This window comes from Mytilus trossulus, chromosome 8 (genome assembly GCF_036588685.1).
Source record: "Mytilus trossulus isolate FHL-02 chromosome 8, PNRI_Mtr1.1.1.hap1, whole genome shotgun sequence".
In the NCBI taxonomy this organism is placed as follows: domain Eukaryota; kingdom Metazoa; phylum Mollusca; class Bivalvia; order Mytilida; family Mytilidae; genus Mytilus; species Mytilus trossulus.
The window spans coordinates 17,764,076-17,784,682 of record NC_086380.1 but is presented as its reverse complement, the minus strand read 5'-3'; the positions used below and the strand labels follow the sequence as shown (position 1 = coordinate 17,784,682).

The 20,607-nt window shown below is 31.3% G+C and overlaps 1 protein-coding gene across 3 annotated transcripts in view; it reads right to left on the bottom strand.

Moving 5' to 3' along the window:
• Positions 1–20,607, bottom strand: part of LOC134680638 (kinase suppressor of Ras 2-like) — a 41,709-nt gene that overhangs the window by 15,527 nt on the left and 5,575 nt on the right. The window contains exons 3-14 of one of the 3 annotated variants that reach the window (XM_063539763.1): positions 20,200–20,344; positions 18,422–18,659; positions 17,732–17,914; positions 15,953–16,000; positions 12,309–12,469; positions 10,102–10,165; positions 8,920–9,000; positions 4,254–4,336; positions 3,141–3,305; positions 2,049–2,109; positions 1,608–1,659; positions 1,012–1,104 (exon numbers count right to left, since the gene is read on the bottom strand). In XM_063539763.1, coding sequence (XP_063395833.1) covers positions 1,012–1,104; positions 1,608–1,659; positions 2,049–2,109; positions 3,141–3,305; positions 4,254–4,336; positions 8,920–9,000; positions 10,102–10,165; positions 12,309–12,469; positions 15,953–16,000; positions 17,732–17,914; positions 18,422–18,659; positions 20,200–20,344 — 1,374 coding nt within the window. Of the gene's footprint in view, positions 1–1,011; positions 1,105–1,607; positions 1,660–2,048; positions 2,110–3,140; positions 3,306–4,253; positions 4,337–7,662; positions 7,753–8,919; positions 9,001–10,101; positions 10,166–12,308; positions 12,470–15,952; positions 16,001–17,731; positions 17,915–18,421; positions 18,660–20,199; positions 20,345–20,607 lie in introns of all 3 variants that reach the window. The other 2 variants (XM_063539762.1, XM_063539764.1) reach the window with 2 other exon arrangements.

The window sequence follows — 20,607 nt, the reverse complement described above, 5'->3', positions numbered from 1 at the left end:
TGATTCCCTATATACATGTAAGCAACCAATTATTTTCCAGAAAAGGGGCGGGGGAATGGCCGCCTAAATCCGCCTCTGCCCCGACCCCCCCTTTAATGAATGTTCATAATATACAGATAAGCGTTAAAATTATTCATGTGTCATTAAAATTATTAGAGAACAAACAAAAAAAAAAGGTTTTTTTTGTGGAAAAAGGAGAAGCCGGGCTAGAAAAACAATTATCCTGTCCCAAATTACCTACGACTTTTGATACCTTTTCTGAAATTCTCAAGTCACTAAATGTTTTACAAAAAAAAGAAGATGTGATATGAATGCCATTGAGACAGCTCTCCACAAGAGACCGAAATTAACATTTAAAGGTAACCGTATGGCCTTCAACAATAAGCAAAAGCCAATACTGCATAGTCTGATATAAAAGGCCCCGAAATGACAATGTAAAACAATTCAAATAAATTCATGTACAAAAAATGAACGAAAAATAAATATCACTGAACCACTGAATTACAGGCTCCTGACTGGAATGTTCATCATACATGTATGTTCATAATGAAATTAATAGAAAACAAAAAATGGGAATTTTTGGAAATAAAGGAGGAAGGGTAATAAAACATTTTCCTGTCCCCAAGTACCTATGACTTTTGATACTTTTACTGAAATTCTCAAGTCATTAAATCTTTGAGAAATTCTTCCTACAACACTTTACATCCTTTCAAATACGCTCTGAATGCCCACGATTTCGCGGGTGTGTTCTAGTGTTAGTTAAAATGAGAGTATATTGGACAGTGGCTGAAATATCTGCAACAGGTCCAGTTTTGAATTTTGAAGAATCTTCTGTGTGTTATTGTCCATTTAAAAAACCTTTTCCTCACTGAAAAACATTTAACAGCTTTGGATTAAAAAAAAAACTTTCATTTATATTCTGACCATTTCATAACTTGTTATAGTAAACATGCTCAAGTTTGCTCAATTTGCCTATTGATGGACTGTGATAATTCAATTATTTGTGCTTACACTATTTTGTCTCCACAGATTTCCCCCTAATGGGTCATCTTGACTATCTACTGAATTCACTCGTTCTGGCAGTGTCTTTTCTGATGTATTGCTCTAAAAATATAAATAGATTCTTGTTCTAAATGAAATATAATTGATTGACAATTGTTTTAGTCTAAGGAAAATATTTCATTAAAATTAGGGACAAAACTGACTATATATATTTTTTTTAAATGAAAGGTATACACAAGTAGTCTATTTTCAATTATTTTTAAAAAGATTTCCACATAAGCCGGTGCTAGGAGCTGTTGTAAACTTGCAGAAAAGTTAGAGTTTTTTAGCTCTGTGTTGAGACCTCACTGTGACTTTGAGATGAAGAACAGCAATAAAAGAGCTGTTCCTTTGTTTTTTGTGTTATTTTTTATTGTGGATGTACTGATTTTGTGTAATGGATGGATATCCTGTATCCTTTATTTTTCGATTAAAGATATTTTGACATGTTACTATGTCAAAGGTTTTCTTCCAATTATATAACTTTTTTTCATGAAGTTTAATTCACTTCTTTACAAATAAGGTTGGAGAAATTTAATAAAATAATTGATGCCTATAACACTTACACCTTCCAGAGTTTTACTGCTGTCATCTGACGTGTTGCTGCCGATAACATCACTGAAATAGAAAAATACAATGTTAATCTGGTTATATATACCTAATCCTATTTTCTATTCTAGAGAGAGCTTTTTTTACAAAGTTAAAGAAATTACCAAACAAGCTGGACAAGAGGCAGTTAAAAAAATAGGACATTATTTTTTGGTGTGTGGTGTTATAAGTGTGAAGCCTTGTCAATTGTGTATTGAATATATAAGTAACAAAATGGTAATATAAAATGGAAGGTACAAAAATTTGCTCTATTTAAACAGAATTCTGGACATTGTGGACACTTTTCAGCAAAAGACCAACGCTACAGTTCAGCAACTCTTTACCAAATATATCATAGGAGTATATTTACTTGTAAGTGATGAGATTTATTGTTTTGATATTTTTTATGCAATACTTACCCGTTTCTGACTGTATGTACAGAGTATGTGGAACCAGTTAAATCATTTTCTAAAGGATTATCTGTGGAAAAAAAACATGATTAGTTGTAATGTACTAAAAGGCAAATAAATATTACCAAATCGACAATTACACCTAAAAGACCCAATTTTCAAATGTGTTAAACAATTTTTTACTGTTTGTAAAATAAATTGAATTAAAACATATTAAGTAAATGTCACAGTTGACCGTATGATTTCAGAATTTCCTGTCAGTGGCCATTATTGCATTTTGCAGAAATAAATAGGAAATGTGTCCATAGAACATAGATGATGACCCTGCTTGCATATTACGTTATAAATTGACTATAAAACTGAAGACAGTAAATGTGACGCTACCAAATTGTTAACTTGATCTGAGTTTTGTAGTACATTTTTAATAAGCATTGTGTATGTATACGTTTATTAACATTCAGGAGGCATTGAATCAAAGTTAGAAAATGGAAACTTTTCACCAATTTTTCCATATGGAAAGGCAAATTAACTCTAGAAAGATAAAAAGTGATGCCACCCAATATCAAGCTTGATCTGAGTTTTTGCAAAAATAAGCATTTTTTATAAGATTTGGTTGAGGAATACGAGAGAGTAAATGAAAAAAAACTCTGCAATTTTTCCATCTGTAAAGTGCATAATTCTAGAAAGGTAAAAGAGACGCCTCTCAAATTCAAATTCAATCTGTATTTTGAGGAAATAAGCATTTTGTATAATTTTCATGTTTTTTGGTTGAAGCAAACTAAAGAAAGAGAACAGAAACCAATTTCTTAAGTATACATGTACAGATGGTTGGAAAGACATACAGACAGAAAAAGAGTAAAACTTAATGTGCCCTCTGCTCAACAGGGGCATAAAAATTGTCTTTTTTCTGAGATTTTTTTTTATAAAAATCAAGGTTTTTGCAAAAGAATATTAACAGTTCTACATCTTCAATCTTGTTAATTTCTTTTCAGGGCTTCTCTGACCTGGTATTTTTATCAGTAGGCTTTTCAACAATGAACTCATCATACATTCTTGACAGAAAATGTTTAATCTGGACAATAAGCATATACATGTACATACCTGGGAATTCAAAGGCTAAGCCCTGTGATGGAGTGTAAGATTCTTTATGAGGATTAAGGAATGGTGATGAAGGAGTCGATGAGTTACATGATGATGATTCTGAGTCTTTAGTAAACTCAGTACAGGAATGGTTTGGTCTCAACTTATGTACCATACTTGGTGATCCTGAAATAATAAAGTGAAACAGTACAGGAATAGTTTGGTCTCAACTTGTGTATTATGCTTGACGATCCTGAAATAATAAAGTGAGAATAAAGAATGTTGTGAAGTCTGCTTATTAGATGTCCAGTATAGTGCACTGCTCAATTGTAACATCACTATCGTTGACGTACTTCTTTAGCTTTCAAAATACATTGTCAAACTAGCAAGACCTCTATTATTTTAGTTCATTCCATCGCATGAAATCTTAGCCACTATATGCAATTTTGGTGCCGTGACCAGGAACTGAAACCAGTCTAGATGCTAAGGTTTTTACACATCAACAATAAAGAGAACTCTAGTGCTAACTTTGGTCAAGGATTATGTATTTAGAATGGCCTGACTTTTATTAATTGATAGATGGTGCAACATTTTAACGTAGAGAGGTGTAGTTAAGTGTGTTGTAATAGAGAATGTCAATGTGGTATTTATATTCTTAAAGATTGATTGTTGGTGTTAAATGTCAATTTCAATACTCTAATGTCAGAAAGTTTTTCATTTCTAGGGAAGGCCTGAGAAACACAAACCTATGACAGGAAACTGGCAATCAAAAACAATTATGATCTGAGTCATCTGCATATATTCTGTTATGTAGGGAGTGGTTTACAGTATTACAATTTTGAACATATGGCTTTTTGATAATCCATATACAAATGTACTGTGAAACATATTTATTTAGTCTCATGAAAACCCAACAAGGATGTATGATTGGAAAAGTCTGGGCTGCATTCCTTTAAATTATTTGTAAAATCTAATGTAATTTTATCATTCAAATGCAACACACTGCAAACAGTGACTTGTGTATGATAACACAGATGATTTGAACACTTAACATGCCTATTTAATAGGATTTAAGTGTTCAAAGAAATTAGATTTAAAACAGTGACTTGGCTATGATCACTTCCAATAACTTACCATGCCTATTAGGGTCTAATAAGTACAAGTTGGGAGCACACAATGGAGCAGCTTTGCCGGCACAATCACGATGACATTTGTATCTGGAATAGACAAAATTAATAAATATTAATACAAGTCTCTGCTATCAAAATTCGGCAGATAGTACGAAGTAAACATTTAAAATCATTGTGATCAAAATAAATTATTGCATTTTTCGCATTGCTTGGTCAACAAACAGAACAAGTATTGATAACTCAAAAAAATTTAACCTTTCTAATACCTTTTAAAAAATGTATGTTAAAAAAGTTCAAGCAAAGTAGTTAAAATCTGTAAAAAAGACAAATAATATCGACCATATGTAAATGTAAATAATTAGTTTCTTTTAAGATGGTTACCTAACACTTCAGGGAGATAACTCTGTAAAGTCAGCTAAACGTTTTACTAACGTTGTGTTGTAAAAGGAATATTAAGCTTCTCAGTGATCAAAATTAGTGTTTGTCAAACTGCTATATAACCAGTGTAATTTTTCTGACAAAATGGTTGGTTCAAAAATTTTCAAAATTTTTATATTTTTGTTAAATGGTCTTGACAAAATTTTATGAAAATTAAACAGGCCAAATTAATTTTAGTGAAAGTGTTGGGTACCACCTGAAGAGTAAGTAATGAATAAACATTACCATCTAAATGAATTTATGATGTTAGCCTTACTTTAAATTAGTATTTTATGGACAAAATATATTGACCAGAAGAGTAAAAATTATGATTTCATTGCAGAAATATTTTTATGTTGATAAATCTTAGATACATGCATATAATATATGATATAAAAAAGAAAATCATATATTTGACATAAAAATGAAAATATCTTGTTTTTCACAATTTATATTCATTTTTTTGGACTCCGTCTGCTCAGAGGTATAAATTCAATTATAGACAAAAATGACCCCCATTCTAAAATCCTGGATCCACCCCTGTATCTTCATGTTCCTGCTGTAACAAAGAAAGAACCATAAGTGAGCTAACTCACATATTAAATACCTGCTAACATAAAAATGGGAACTTTTGACTTGTAATCTTCTAAAAACATTTCAGATTTTTTTTTTATTACAGAACACACTTGATGTTTTAATGAGAGAAATCAGTTTGAAAAGGTTCTGACAAGAAATCAAAGGTACTTTCCTGGTGCTAAAACACTATCCTCCCAACAATTTGATGGAGTGGCTATAGGGGGTCTCATTGGGGGGTTCTGATCCTGGATCCAGCTTACTGTTTTGTCAGATTCCCTTATCCCGCTTTAATACACTATGTACGTAAGCAATTCTTATTTTTTTTGCCATTTTCCAGGTCCCGCAAGACTTCATTTCCTGTTTTCACGCCACAATAATTTGACTTTCAAGTGTAACGCTTATAAAAAATCGGCAATCCCGCTTCACGCTTAGACCCCAATGAGACCCTCACTATAATCATTATAATAAAGTTCAAAGCAGATGCTTTTTATTTAAGTGTTATTCTTTCATAATGATTGGTTCACCCTGTAAGAAACTCTATGTCCAAAACAATTTTAACAATACTACTACATGTACTATTTAATGTGTTCAAAAACAAAACAATTTTTTCTACAAATAAGTGGCTTCAATATTCTATGTGTAATATTCAAAACACAATGTTTTCTACATGCCACTGTCTTAAAGATTCTAATTGTGCAAAAGGAAAAAAAAAAAAAAAAAATTTAAAATCGAAAACATGTTATCAAACCCAAATGCGGTCATAAAACTTTCGAGCATGATTTTTGTACTCTGACTAAAAAATCAACCAATCAAAATACTGGATTTTGTGTTTCGAGCATGATTTTTGTGCTCCGAGCAAAGTTTTATGATCAACCCCTTATCTTATACAAGGTTTACTCTTTCAGTACAGTCCTTACAGCTGTTAGAATAAAACAACTGCTTGTAAAATTCTAAATGTCCAAAGATTTAACTGGCCCTACATTGAAAATACATATTTTCATAGCATAGTTCAGCTAATGAAAGGTTGTGTTTTGATTAATATAAAATAACAGTTTTGAATTAGTCATAAAAACCCAGATAACTTGTAAATAAACTCATCATAGATACCAGGATTGAAATTTTATATTTACATGCATGTTTTTCTACAAAAGACTCATCAGTGACACTCGAATAACAAGAATGTGTCCACAGTACACGGATGCCCCACTCGCACTATCATTTTCTATGTTTTGTGGACCGTGAAATTGGAATAAATTCTCTAATTTGGCATTGTAATTAGAATGATCTTATCAAAGGGAACATGTATACTAAGTTTCAAGTTGATGGGACTTCAACTTTATCAAAAACTACCTTGATCAAAAACTTTAACCTGAAGAGGGACAGACGGACGAACTAACAGACGGACGGACAGACAGACGGAAGAACAGACAAACGGACGCACAGACCAGAAAACATAATGCCCTTCTTCTATTGTAGGTGGGGCATAAAAAAGTGTTAAAAAGGCCAAATAAAGTACAAAGTTGAAGAGCATTGAGGACCAAACTTCCTAAAAGTTTGAAAATCAATTCTTCAGTTTTAATTTCTAGGCAACCATGTTTTGTAACCTCTTCTGTTTTTTCTTTGGCTATCCTTTTTCCAGCAACTCCAGTATTTTATAGGAATATTATATAACATTCATCCCATAAGATGTGTTGTAATTCTTCTTTCTCTAATTTTTGTGCTATTTTCACATTTCCTGACTGGTGTGAGAAAAATATTTCTCCTCACTAGTGATAAATCTGTTCTCAGCAAATGGTTGGTTAATATTTGATTATGACGTTAAAATGCTCGTTTTCTTCAGCATTTTCTTATTGTGACTTCATGAAAAAAGGCGACCATGCCTGATGACGTCGCATTTAAAGAACACAAGTTTCTAAAAAACCTTTGAAACAAAGGCTTAAAATCATCAGAGAAACAGATTTCGACACTATAACTCGTGTATTACAATATTTCCCCACTCTCAACAGTTAAATTTTAATTACTCAAAATGCTCTGCAAGCTTCACACTTTAAATAATAAAATTTAACTGTCTCGAGTGGAGAAATATCGTAATACACTTGTTGCAGTGTAGGAACCTATATTTCTCCAATTCTTAGCTGATTATCACTTTCCACTGTCTAAATTAAGAGTCTATATTTCTCTGAATTTTATATGAATGTATTTAGGGTCATTTCATGTATGCCATGAATGCAGATTTACTGTTAATGATAACCCTGAAATTTTAATAATTACAATTAAGACAAGGTACATTATCTCTAAATATTAAATTAAATATTTAATATTAAATTGATCGACTTTACTGTAATTTGCCCAAGCAGTAACTTTAATGGCAGTAATATGAAGCATTGAAACTATGAGAGAACGATCATCCATAGACTTACTTGCATTCCCGGCAAATTTTTCCAGGCAAAAGGATGTGTTTATGACACGTATCACAGATACTTCCAATTAGAGAAAATTTTGTCTCAAATCTATAAATAAACATGACAACATCAACAGAAAAATAAAAAAACAACCAGACCGTGTAAAGTGAAAGTAGAATAGACATAGAAATTTTCATTACATCATGTACATATAATGATTAATTATGGTAAAATATAATTTGTTCTTTCAATTTTTTTGAATATTTTGAGTTATATTATCTCCAAAACAAATAAGAATTCATAAAATGGGTAATAATATGTCAGTAGTAATGAAAATTTCCAGTCAACAAAGGTGAAATGTTTTAAAACCCCTTATTATTTAGCAGATCTTGTGTTTTGTGATCATGTGTACTTGGTTATCAAGAGGCATTCCTTGTGATGTGGGAAATCAACTAATTGAAAAAACACAAAATCTGCTAATATCCAAAATATCTATCAAAAAGCAGTCTCTCCTCAAGCTAACAAAAGAAAATCTAAAACTGAACTGAATTTCACATCTATTTTTATGAGTAAACTGCTTTTTCACATTATTTTGGTAAGAGATGACTAAATTAAAGATGACCTCAACTATCATGATGTCACAATTAAATTCAGCCTTAAATAAGTAACACTTTAGATTTTCCTTTTTCCTTCAAATACATTTCATGTGTTTTTTATGCACACATTTCCAGTCATTCATTTCTATAGAAAGTTAAGTTCAAATGATTTTAAAATGTTCATCAAAATTGAAACTTTAAACATTGCAAACGAAAAAGAATCCAAACATTAACCTATATTTATATACAGTAAATGTTTTAATTGAAAAGAACCCACAAATGAAACAGTAAAAAAGTTACAGCCTATTTCAATGAGTGTGTAGGCAAAGGTAACATCTTTGGTTAGCTTGCTTGCTAGCTGAACCTTGGAGTCATTGTTAGGTTAGGTAAACTACCTTCCTTTAATAGTAGACTAGTCCGACAGATATTAACCAATCTATCTGTCTGTAGGATTATGCTACTTCGAAAGGAGGGTAGTATACCTTACCTTCATTAACAATGACTTCAGGGTTCAGCTAGCAAGTAAGCTAACTAAATATATGACCTTTAGCTACAAACTCATCGAAATCGGCTGTAAATGAAAATAAATCTTCACTTAAATAAAGGAAAATTGTATGTTACTTATTTTTAGGTAGAAAACAATAGCAACAAGCATTGTGGTTAGAGGAGTTCCCCTTACTTGCACTCTTTGCATTTGTATCCTAGAAACATCTGTTTATGGCAGAAGTCACAAGTTGTGATCTTAAATGTGTTAGAAAACCTAGAAATATAGTAGATACCTTCAAATATGTGTAGATATGGTAAATAAATGGTAGAAATATTGAACTGATTTCTTCAAATATGTGTAGATATGGTAAATGAATGGTAGAAATATTTAGCTGATTCCTTCAAATGTGTAGATATTGGCTTTAATAAAGGCTAGTATTAGGTCCAAATCTAAGTGCAATTTACAATGCATATAATTTCTTATAACTCTGCATTCATTTATGTCTTGTTTTAAACGAAATATGGTAGATACCTTCAAATATGTGTAGATATGTTAAATTAATGTTAGAAATATTTAGCAGATACCTTAAAGCTTCGATGACACAATGTGTGTAGATATTGCCTTTAACATGTTTAATATAGTAAAGTGTAAGGTCCAAACCTAAGTGCAATTCAATTACAATACATATTTTGTATAACTCTGAATTAATATATTGTCATTTATTATTTGTTTATGTCTCATTTTGAAAAGAATATTACTCTGTTATTCAATTGTAGTAACACATGGAGAAGAATGACTTTCCTTTAACCCTTTCCTCTATGGACTTTTTATACTTGATTTGCATAGGATTTTTTCGATAAAAAAAATCATTAGGTTTAAAGTATTTATGCATTGTGAAAACCAATATTTCATCAATGATGTTCAAGTCAGATATTTTCATGTACATTCTTTTCATATTGGATACAATTTATAAATATGATGCAGACATTTTGTAGTCAAAGCGTTTCAACTAAGGTACTACGCAGGCGTCAAAAGGTGTGGCTTCAAAAGGCGTCATTATGGACGAAGGGTTAACTTTGAAAATAGATACTTTAGCTAAACTTCTTAAAGAAAGGTAAGTAAAACCCCAAAGAATTTAAGTGTATCTAAGTAGATTTTTTTCATTCTCCCTTTCCCTTACTTCAACAATAAAGACTGCAATTGATAAAAAAAAACCTGCCTTTCTAGTTTGAATTATTTCTATTGGCAGGTTACTTATGATAAATGTGGAATTTTATTCAGATGCAGGTACAAATATGTTTAATTAAGGTTTTTGACATTATCAATGTCATTTATCTTAAATATACCACGCTGCATCATTCATCTGAATCTTACCTATGATTTGAAGGATAATGGTTTATATAAGGTGTTTTAGGTGACTTTGGAACTACTAAGCTATCTGAAATATAAAATAGATATGTTAAAACAAATCACTCAAATAAGAACAGTCGTTGTTTAATGTGGTGACTTAATTTTTTGGTTATTTGGTGTTGATGGCAGAATTTCAATAATTTTCTGTGTACCGGTAATTAATTCAAAATCTTGTAAAACTTGAACTATGCTGTGAGCTACAGTCAGCTTTTCAATTAACATACATGCATGACATGTGTGTACGATATATATAAATATTACTTTAACATCATGCTTTTTTTTAGATTTTAAATACATTGTATGTTCTTTCGTGATATAAAATGAACTTATGTCTTTTATTGATAATATTATTCTAACAATATGCTTTGGTTAAACAAGAATTAAGAAGGCTTTAACTTAAGTACAGTAATGAACAAGATTGTATTATGATAAGTCAACAACCTCCATTACATTCCACCATCACTGAAGAGATATTTAATGTCGAAATATACAAATGGTGCTGAATATTTGTCACCATGAATGTTGTTAGATCTGCATTATGTAATAATTGAATTTTTGGATGTAACGCGTCTTCTGATTCGCTGACATTATTTTGTTATGAGCTCATAGACATAATTTAGTCATGTGACCGTGACGTCATCAACGTTTTTTCACGGTTTTCTTCAGTTTAAAATGGAACTTAGAATTAAATCATAAGAAATGACTGTAATTTTTTTTCTGTCTATTCAAAATAACATAAACAAGAATGTGTCCAAAGTACACACATGCCCCACTTGCATTATCCTTTTCCATGTTCCATGGACCATGACATTGGGTAATAATCTAATTTGGCATTAAAATTAGAAAGATCATACTATAGGGAACATATTTACTAAGTTTCAAGTTGATTGGACTTCACCTTCATCAAAAACTACCTTGACCAAAAACCTTTAACCTGAAACTCCCACTTTCATTTTCTATGCTCAGTGGACCATACAATTGGAGTCAAAAGTCTAATTTGGCTTTAAAATTAGAAAGATCATATCATAAGCAACAAGTGTACTAAGTTCCAGGTTGATTGAACTTCAGCTTCATCAAAAACTACCTTGACCAAAAACTTTAACCTGAACGGACGAACGGACGCACAGACGGACTCACAGACGGACGAACGAACAGAGCCACAGACCAGAAAACATAATGCCCCTCTACTATCGTAGATGGGGCATAAAAATGTGGTGCACATTGTGCTATTTTGCTTCTATAAGAATAAAAATTTGCTTTATGTACATTGTACCAACTTTAAAGATTCCATGTACTAGTCAATCCTTTTTATGTTTTTTTTTAATACATTCTACAATGTGAAGAATGATAGTGTCTCAATGTAAAATATATCACATTGAAAAATCTTGGTTTAAACTCTACGAAGGTGTTAAATGTTTTACCTGCTATTAGTTATAATGGATTTGAACTAGCTCACTGAATGCTTTGGTTTTCTAAATGAAGATTTTACCTACCCTATGTAGCAGGTATTGTTAACATATATACATTTTGGCTTACACATTCTCTATTTTCCTTGTATAATCATCATATCATTAACTCCTCCATTTCCTTTTTATTTCTGTACTTCGGGTGAAAATTAGCAAATGCTTAATTGATATTATGCACAGATGAACTCATAAAAAGTCTCATATTGTCCTGCAGTCTATTTACCAGTGTTCTCCCTAGGGCCTATTACTTTCATGGTATTGTGATGCTGAGTTGCTTAAATGTGATGCTATCTGTGTTTATTATGATATGGTTGTTGTGAATGTGATGCTAATACTTTTAGAAAAGAGATTGTATTTAAAATTCAATTTACCAAAATGTTACTGTGGATTCATTATTTTTCGTTGGATACCAATTTTCATGGATTTGGTTTATACAGGTGAATTACAATATGTATAGTTCAACGAATTTAAAATTGTCTATAAACTGGTATGTAGACTTCAGCAAAACCATGAAATTAAATATCCACGAACATGTAAATTTTTCTTATTGCCAAAAATTGGTACCCACAAATATAAATGAATCCACAGTATACGAAAATTGTGGGGAGAACACTGCAATTACTTACGATTACCTTTAGAAATCACAAATCAACCAACCAACTAACTAGTTCATCACAACAAAATTCTACTTAGTTTTATACTCACTGTGATCATCAATATATATAGGAGAATGTATGGGCGAGGGGAGAATCGGTGAAGCATGTCCAGAGGGACCACGACTACCACCTGCTTCTGACCCATCAGAAGGACGTCGGAATAATATTTCATTATTGTTAGGAAGATACAAGTTTGGTTTCTTTTTATACCTGAAAATATATATAAAAGCTCAATTATATGATTGTTATATATACAACTTGCAGTAAAATGAAGAAAACTTTAAATATCAAAGTATAATAATCTTCCATGAAACTGTGGTCTCATATAATAAAAGTGTCTACGGAATTATGACTTTCTGGTTAACAACAATTTAAAAAAAATATACTACAAGGTCTAAATCTAAATTGACCATTTATATCACCTGAAATAAGCTCTTACAAGCAGGGTGTAACTAAAACATTTCAATAAGTCCTATCATTTAAGATGTTAGAAAGAATAGAGGTACTGGTCTGAGGCTGACTTGTTCAAATCAAATGTATTCAATAAAATCAAACCTTTTTTAACTGACTGCTGTACATAGTCATTCTAGCTAAGCCTTTTAGAAAGCTTGTCAAATTGACAGAAAAAAAGTTAACATGACACTTGTACAAATTTCACTTATCATTCAGGAGAGCTCTATTGTCATATTCTTCCTAAAATCCTTTGTATTTATTCCCATACTTATGTTATAGAAACTTATTTATCTGTATCAAACAAATACTGTAATTTAGAAATTATTGCGATGTTTTTATATAGTGAAAAATATGACAGGGTAATTATCGCAATAATTTAAACTAGCATCGTAATTTTTTTTGCATGAATTAAAGAGGATTTTTCTCAATAATAAAAACAAAACAATAATTTATGAATTTACAGTATATTATTCTGTAGATAAATTTTTATTCCCAACACTTTTTTGTTGTTGATTTCATAGGAACAGGATATCAGTTCAGAGAATGTATCATTATTCAGTCAACAGGGTAGTATCAGTAAACAGGGTATCAGTTAACAGAGACTTAGGGTAACAGTGTACAGAATATTATCAAACAGGTTACCAGGTGATAGGGTAACAGTGTACAGAGTATCATCAAACAGGTTACCAGGTGATAGGGTAACAGTGTACAGAATATCATCACTCAGGTTATCATTTAACCACTGAATATATGTATTATAGTAAATATATCTATTATACTTTCATTACAAGTCCAATGTATATGCTTTATCTAAATATATATTAAATAGTAGTTCTAAAATAAAATTATATTTATGTATAGGGAAACTACAGACTAATATAGGGAAAAATTAAAGGTAACAATAAATCCATATAATAACCTGCATTTCAATTCATTAAACAATCATCCTTCCTTTGCCAAGTATGTTATATAGATATATACCATCATCCAGACAGGTTAAACAAAAAAGAAAGTAGACTAGGTGTTTCAATCAAGACAAGTTGACAGAGGTGTATCAATCAAGACAGGTAGACAGAGATGTATCAATCAAGACAGGTAGACAGAGATGTATCAATCAAGACAGGTAGACAGAGATGTATCAATCACGACAGGTAGACAGAGATGTGTCAATCAATACAAGTAGACAGAGATGTATCAATCAAGACAAGTTGACAGAGGTGTATCAATCAAGACAGGTAGACAGAGATGTGTCAATCAAGACAAGTAGACAGAGATTCATCAAACAAAGAAAGTACAGAGAGATGTATCAGCCAAGACAAGTAGACAGAGGTGTGTCAAACAAGACAAGTAGACAAAGATGTGTCAATCAAGACAAGTAGACAGAGGTGTGTAAATCAAGACAAGTAGACAGGTGTGCAAATCAAGGCAAGTAGACAGAGATGTGTCAATCAAGATAAGTAGACAGAGGTGTGTAAATCAAGACAAGAAGACAGAAATGTGTCAATCAAGGCAAGTAGACAGAGGTGTGTCAAACAAGACAAGTATTCAGACATGTATTAATCAAGACAAGTAAACAGAGATGTATCAACCAAGAAAGTAGACAGAGATGTATTAAACAAGAAAAGTAGACAGAGATGTGTCAAAAAGACAAGTAGAAAGAGGTATATCAATCAAGACAAGTAGACAGAGATGTGTCAATCAAGACAAGTAGACAGAAATGTATCAAACAAGACCAGTAGACACAGATGTGCCAATCAAGACAAATAGACACAGATGTGTCAAACAATAAAAGTAGACAGAGATTTACTGGTATCAAACAAGACAAATAGACAGAGATGTGTCAAACAAAGGAAGTAGACAGAGATGTGTCATACAAGACAAGTAGAAAAGGATGTGTCAAATTAGACAAGGTTAGTAGACACAGATGTATTAAACAAGATGAGGTTTTTAATTAATAGCAAAGTATCACAAGAACATTAAACACTAAGAGTACTATGTTAATGAATCGTTTTATTCCTGAACAAAGCAGCTGTAAAAAAATACATGAGATGAACACACAATATAAATGTTACTGATTTCTTAATCCTGAATCATCTACTGCAGGCTTAGTCAAGACTAAGTTCAATTGAGTTTTAACTTGACAATAACATCTCTACATGAAAATTTAACAATTTGAATTTTAGAAATACTATATCCATGTATAGAGTAGTTATCTTAAAGCTAGATTACAAAAAAAAATATAACCACATGAAATATTTTCATATATACAGTATGTTTCAATTATTTCTAAACTTGAAACTATCAATCAAAGTAAATCAAGGAAGAGGTCAAGTAAACAGAAATTCTCAATTGGAGCAAAACAAGAGAAGTTAAAGAGTGAAGAGACAACTCAATCAGAGAATTACAAGAAGATATAGGAGTTAACAGAAACTTTTAATGGGAGCAAAACAAGAGACTTTTTAAGTAAACAGAGAAACTATCAATCAAAGCAAGTCAAGGAAGAGATCAAGTAAACAGAAACTCTCAATTGGAGCAAAACAAGAGACTTTAAGAGTAAACAGAAACTCTCAAAGAAGACATTAGAGTCAGCAGAAACTGTAATAAAAGCATGACAAGTACAGTTCTGAGTAAGCAGACAACTGTTTATGATGAGTTTCACAGGCTGCAGAGCTAGTAGAAAAACTTCAAATCTGAGCAAAGCAATAGAATATTAGTGTCAAGAGAAATCTGATCAAAACTAGAACACTTCAGTCAGCAGAAAACTCTGTGAGTAAACCAAGAACCAGAGCAAAACAATAAGAAGAGTTAGCAGAAATTTCAAATTCAAGCAAAACTATTAGCATCAAGATAAATCTCTCAATCTGAGCAAAAGTATAGGACTTCAAAGTCAGCTGAAAACTCAAGTTCAGAGCAAAATACAAGTACCTTAAAGCAAAAGAAGACTTATTATAAAGATTCAGCAGAATATAAACAGTTTATCAAATAACAAAACCAGATTCAGTTATAGGTACCATGTGTTAACATTAATCGTATGGAATATTTGACCTCATACCGCTGGAGATTAAAATTCATATAAATATTAACTAGGATATTATACACCAGTTGTTTTGACTATTTTATACTTTGTGCAGCAGTTTTACTCAAGCCTATAAGCGACTGTTTATAAAAGATTTTCAAAAATTCAAGCATTACAAGCGGTTTGATAGAAGGCCAATAAAGTTTCATCATCAGGGCCCTCACCTACTATCTAATTCTTCTTCTCTGATGGTGATGATCTGCTTGTGCAACCTTGTCAGAAAGAAATAATATGTTTGGCAGTTTTGTTTACAGATTATAAGACGGTGATTGTATTAACGGTTATGATTTAAAACATGGTTAGAATTTAGTAAAAGAAGATTAGAATCTTAGTGAACTTCATGGTAGACAATCACACTTTAATTTGGTCCTTTTACACCATGAGAATTAATTAGGGTCCCATTATCCCTTATGGTAATAAATATAATAGGCTAATCTTTCTCCAACAAAAAATGAAGAAAACCTGCCTTCTTAATATCACTACACAATTCAGTTTCTAAATATAAATTTATGGTCATTATTTGCTTTATATATTATACATGTAAGTACAAACTGCACATGTATACAACTATCATGACTATCATGGAAAAACCTCCACAACCCATACTTTTATTCTTTTCATAAAAATAGCATGCTATCAACTTTATTTAAACAAAATACTAAAATTGCAAAATATTAAAAGTTTCAATCACGTTTAATTTAGACTCCCCATCTCTGTTAAGGCCACCAAAATAAAAATGAAGAGATGTGGTATGATTGCCATATGTTTACTATACAAAATTTTGAGACAACAAATCTTTTGAAAACTAACCAAATATCACATTTATTTTTACATGGAACAAAATTCCTATAACAACTTGTAGAGACAAACGGCAAAATGTAAGTGAGATAGTACCTTTGAATTGAGACCACACTTTTTTTTCCTATGAAATGTAACTTGGTTATGATATATTGTAACTGTGTGCTAATAGACATGTCTTCTTTGACACATACACACACACACGTTAATATTTTACACAGGACACTCCTCTTTGACACACACACACACATGTTAATATTTTACACAGGACACTCCTCTTTGACACACACACATACATGTTAATATTTTATACAGGACACTACAAAATGAAGTTATTTTCATAGAGTGTGTATTTATCTTTAAATAACCGTTTAACACTAATGTATAATTTATTGAAAACATATTTGTGTGGTGTTCAGATTCCAACCAAAGATTGTGTTAGACTTATAGAAGAGATGTAGAGATCAGAGTATTAACTTCACACTATGTCACAGTGTTAAGATTCACACCAGCACCTGGTCACACTAGAGAGCGTTTTACCTGTGTTTCCCTCCATTTACACTGTAATTCACACCAAATAAAAAGTATAATATTGATTGATTGATTGTTGGTTGCTTTACGCCTCACTAGCACAAAATGGCTATATCACGGCGACAAAAAGTATAATAAAATATTCATTTATTTTTATGCATAGAAATGCAAAAAGTGCTTTAAATCTTAATTAACCTTTTTTATACCTGTTGTGCATACAAAGCAAAGCAATTTGACTTGTATACTATACTGGTTACAGTAATAAAATAATATTCTATATCTATGATCAAATATTTTCTTTTTTATACAAAACACAAAAAGTTTTTTGTTTAACTACAATATAAATGTTAACCTTGTATAAATAGCAATTTGAAATTCTGTTAGTATTTCAAACCATAATATTTGTATTTGTACAGTTACTATCATTGAATAAAATTTAAATCTTAGGGTGGTTTTCTTTCACGGCATAAAAAACTATAACTTGTGAACTTGTTCTGACATACAAAGCAGCCTTAAGCATAATAAAAGTTGTGACACTACAGAAAATTTACCTTGTCTGTGTGTGTGTTGAAATAAGTTCATAATAAATTATAAATGATGTTAGAAATACATACGCTTTGATGCCATCTATATCTGTAACTTTATTGGCTAGTTGTGACTCGTGAGATTTACTCTTCTTGATTGGTTGATATTCAGGTATCAGGTGATTTTTCTTGTTTGGCGGAGGCGTACTAGGGTATCGTGAATTATTGGCAGCTTTTGGTCTAACTAAAGGAGGAGTAGGGGGCGGAGTTCGCCTGTAAATAAAAATTAATAATTATCAAATACTGGAAAATATAATTAGTATGTATAACTGGCTTTGTTTAAATTGCTTAATTACATGAATTAATATCTTATAAGACTTGGTGTCCATATTTACTTTATCCAATCATTATCATTTTACCACTGACATTAGGATTTAACTTCAGACATCTAACGACACTGAGAAATTTTATCCCTGACAATAAACAGTTATGAAAATATTGATTAAACATTAGTTATTAGTTATCCAATCTCTTTTGTATGTTTTGCTTCAAATACAAGATACATAAATTTGTGCGATCTCATAGTTTTCTGATGGGATACATATTAAATGTTAGCTACAGGTGAAAATGGTGTGGTCTTAAGTCAAATAACTTACCTTATTCTGTCTCTATCTATATATAACTTACCTTATTCTGTCTCTATCTATATATAACTTACCGTATTCTGTCTCTATCTATATATAACTTACCTTATTCTGTCTCTATCTATATATAACTTACCTTATTCTGTCTCTATCTATATAAGGTACAGGAGATGATGGGGTGCTTTGTGATGGTGTTGGCAATGATAATGGTTGTGATGCCTCTGACGGTAGTGACGACACAGACTGACGGCCACTGGCTGTTGAATATTTTGGAGAACTACTACTAAATGGACTACTGGAAGCAGATTTATAATTGGACCAACTAAGGTCGTCTCCATCACAACTGTTTCTACTATCTCCATGCAGCTGCTTATCTGTAACACAAAACTATATATTTTAAACAGTTGTTTATAAAATATATTTTCAGGTAGACAGGACCTATTCTATCAAGAAAAATTTAAAAACTTTAACCACAGAGTGAATATTTGTGGACGACAACGACAACAACGAGGACTGAATGTAGGATCGCTATGACTCGCTTTTTTGACTTATGTCAAAGGCTCGACAAAAACATGTCAAAAACTGAGACTCCAGTTCAAATAAACATTACAATTCCAAACCATGTCATTTACTAAGATGAGAATGAAACAGATAAACCTGTACAAAAGATATTGCTGTTAATTTTTATCAAATGGAACTTTTTTTTATACATTTGTACATGTTATAAGCAAGAATAGAATTAAATGACATGAATTCAGTTTGTTGCAGAGTAAAGTTTAATTACTACAATATTACTGTAACGAGAATTTATTTTAATTAATAGGATTTAAGTACATATATAACATGCATGATACATTGTTTAAATTATTTATATAACATTGACTCAGATACATGGAAACAAGATGTACAGATCAGTGACATTTCCAGTAAGTTATAAAAACAATGAGCATCATCAAGATATGTAAACAAAAAGTGCTACATGTACTTTACTAAACTTAATAACCTTGATTCAATAAAGCTACATAAACCAGGATGTGTATCCTAATGACTGTTAAGTACTTTATATACTCAGCATTCTTTTGTAGTGTGTTTATAAGTTTTCCACAATAAAATCCCCTTTCCAATTTCATTATGTGATAGTTTTGATGGTTCATTTTTGTATTTTAAAAATGTATTAAAACCATTTTTTGTACTTTTATTGTTCATGCAAAAAAAAATTGTTTGCAAAATATTGTCAGACATACATACATGTACATCCTTCTTTTGATACTAAAACAGTGCAAATTCTCAATGACTATGTAACATTAATTTATGACCAAACTTTCTGCTAATATAAAGAAAATTGTCTTCCCTCATTAAACAGTGGCTGATCAAGAACTTTTTGTAATGGGGCCACAGACTGACCTAAAAAGGAGGGACTCCAGTCATGCTTCAGTGATTCCCTATATTAGCAACCAATTTTTTCCAACTAAAGGGGGTCCCGTGCCCATCCCCCTATATCCACATTATGTTATAATCTGAAACAATCACAATTTCTTCCCTGTTAACCCATAAAACCATAAAATAGGGTTTGTCACATAAAGTGACAGGTAAACAGGTCAAAGGAATTACCCTATCAATATAATCATTGACATTGTTGAAATCTGGTAAAACAAAGGCCATTCCTGGAAAATTTAATTTCAAAGAACTTAAAGTGTAAAATTTAGAACCAATGAAAAATGTCACTTTGGATCCTCAATGCTCTTCAACTTTGTACTAGTTTGGTTTTATAAATATTTTGATATGCGCGTCACTGATGAGTCTTATCATGCTTATGTAGACGAAACGCGCGTATAATCCTGGTACCTTAGATAACTATTATTACAGTTTTTACCAGTATTCTAAGCTATATAGAGTCTTTTAAAGTATTTTTACCCGTCCAATTTTTCAGATTTTGCAGTGCATTATTTAGCTTGTGGAAATCGTCTTCTTTAGCTTCATATCTTTTGAGTAGATTTTTAAGTTCTTCTACAGTCATGTCTAGTAAAGAATTCAAAGACAGTCCTCTCTTTACAATATCCTATAAAGGTAAACATTAAGGCAAAGGTTAAGATATAGGTCATATATAAATGAACAAGAACAGCAATATGTCATAACCAGTATGTACGCTGACAGTCATGTCCAGTAAAGAATTCAAAGACAGTCCTCTCTTTACAATATCCTATAAAGGTAAACATTAAGGCAAAGGTTAAGATATAGGTCAATATAAATGAACAAGAACAGCAATACGTCATAACCAGTATGTACGCCGACAGTCATGTCCAGTAAAGAATTCAAAGACAG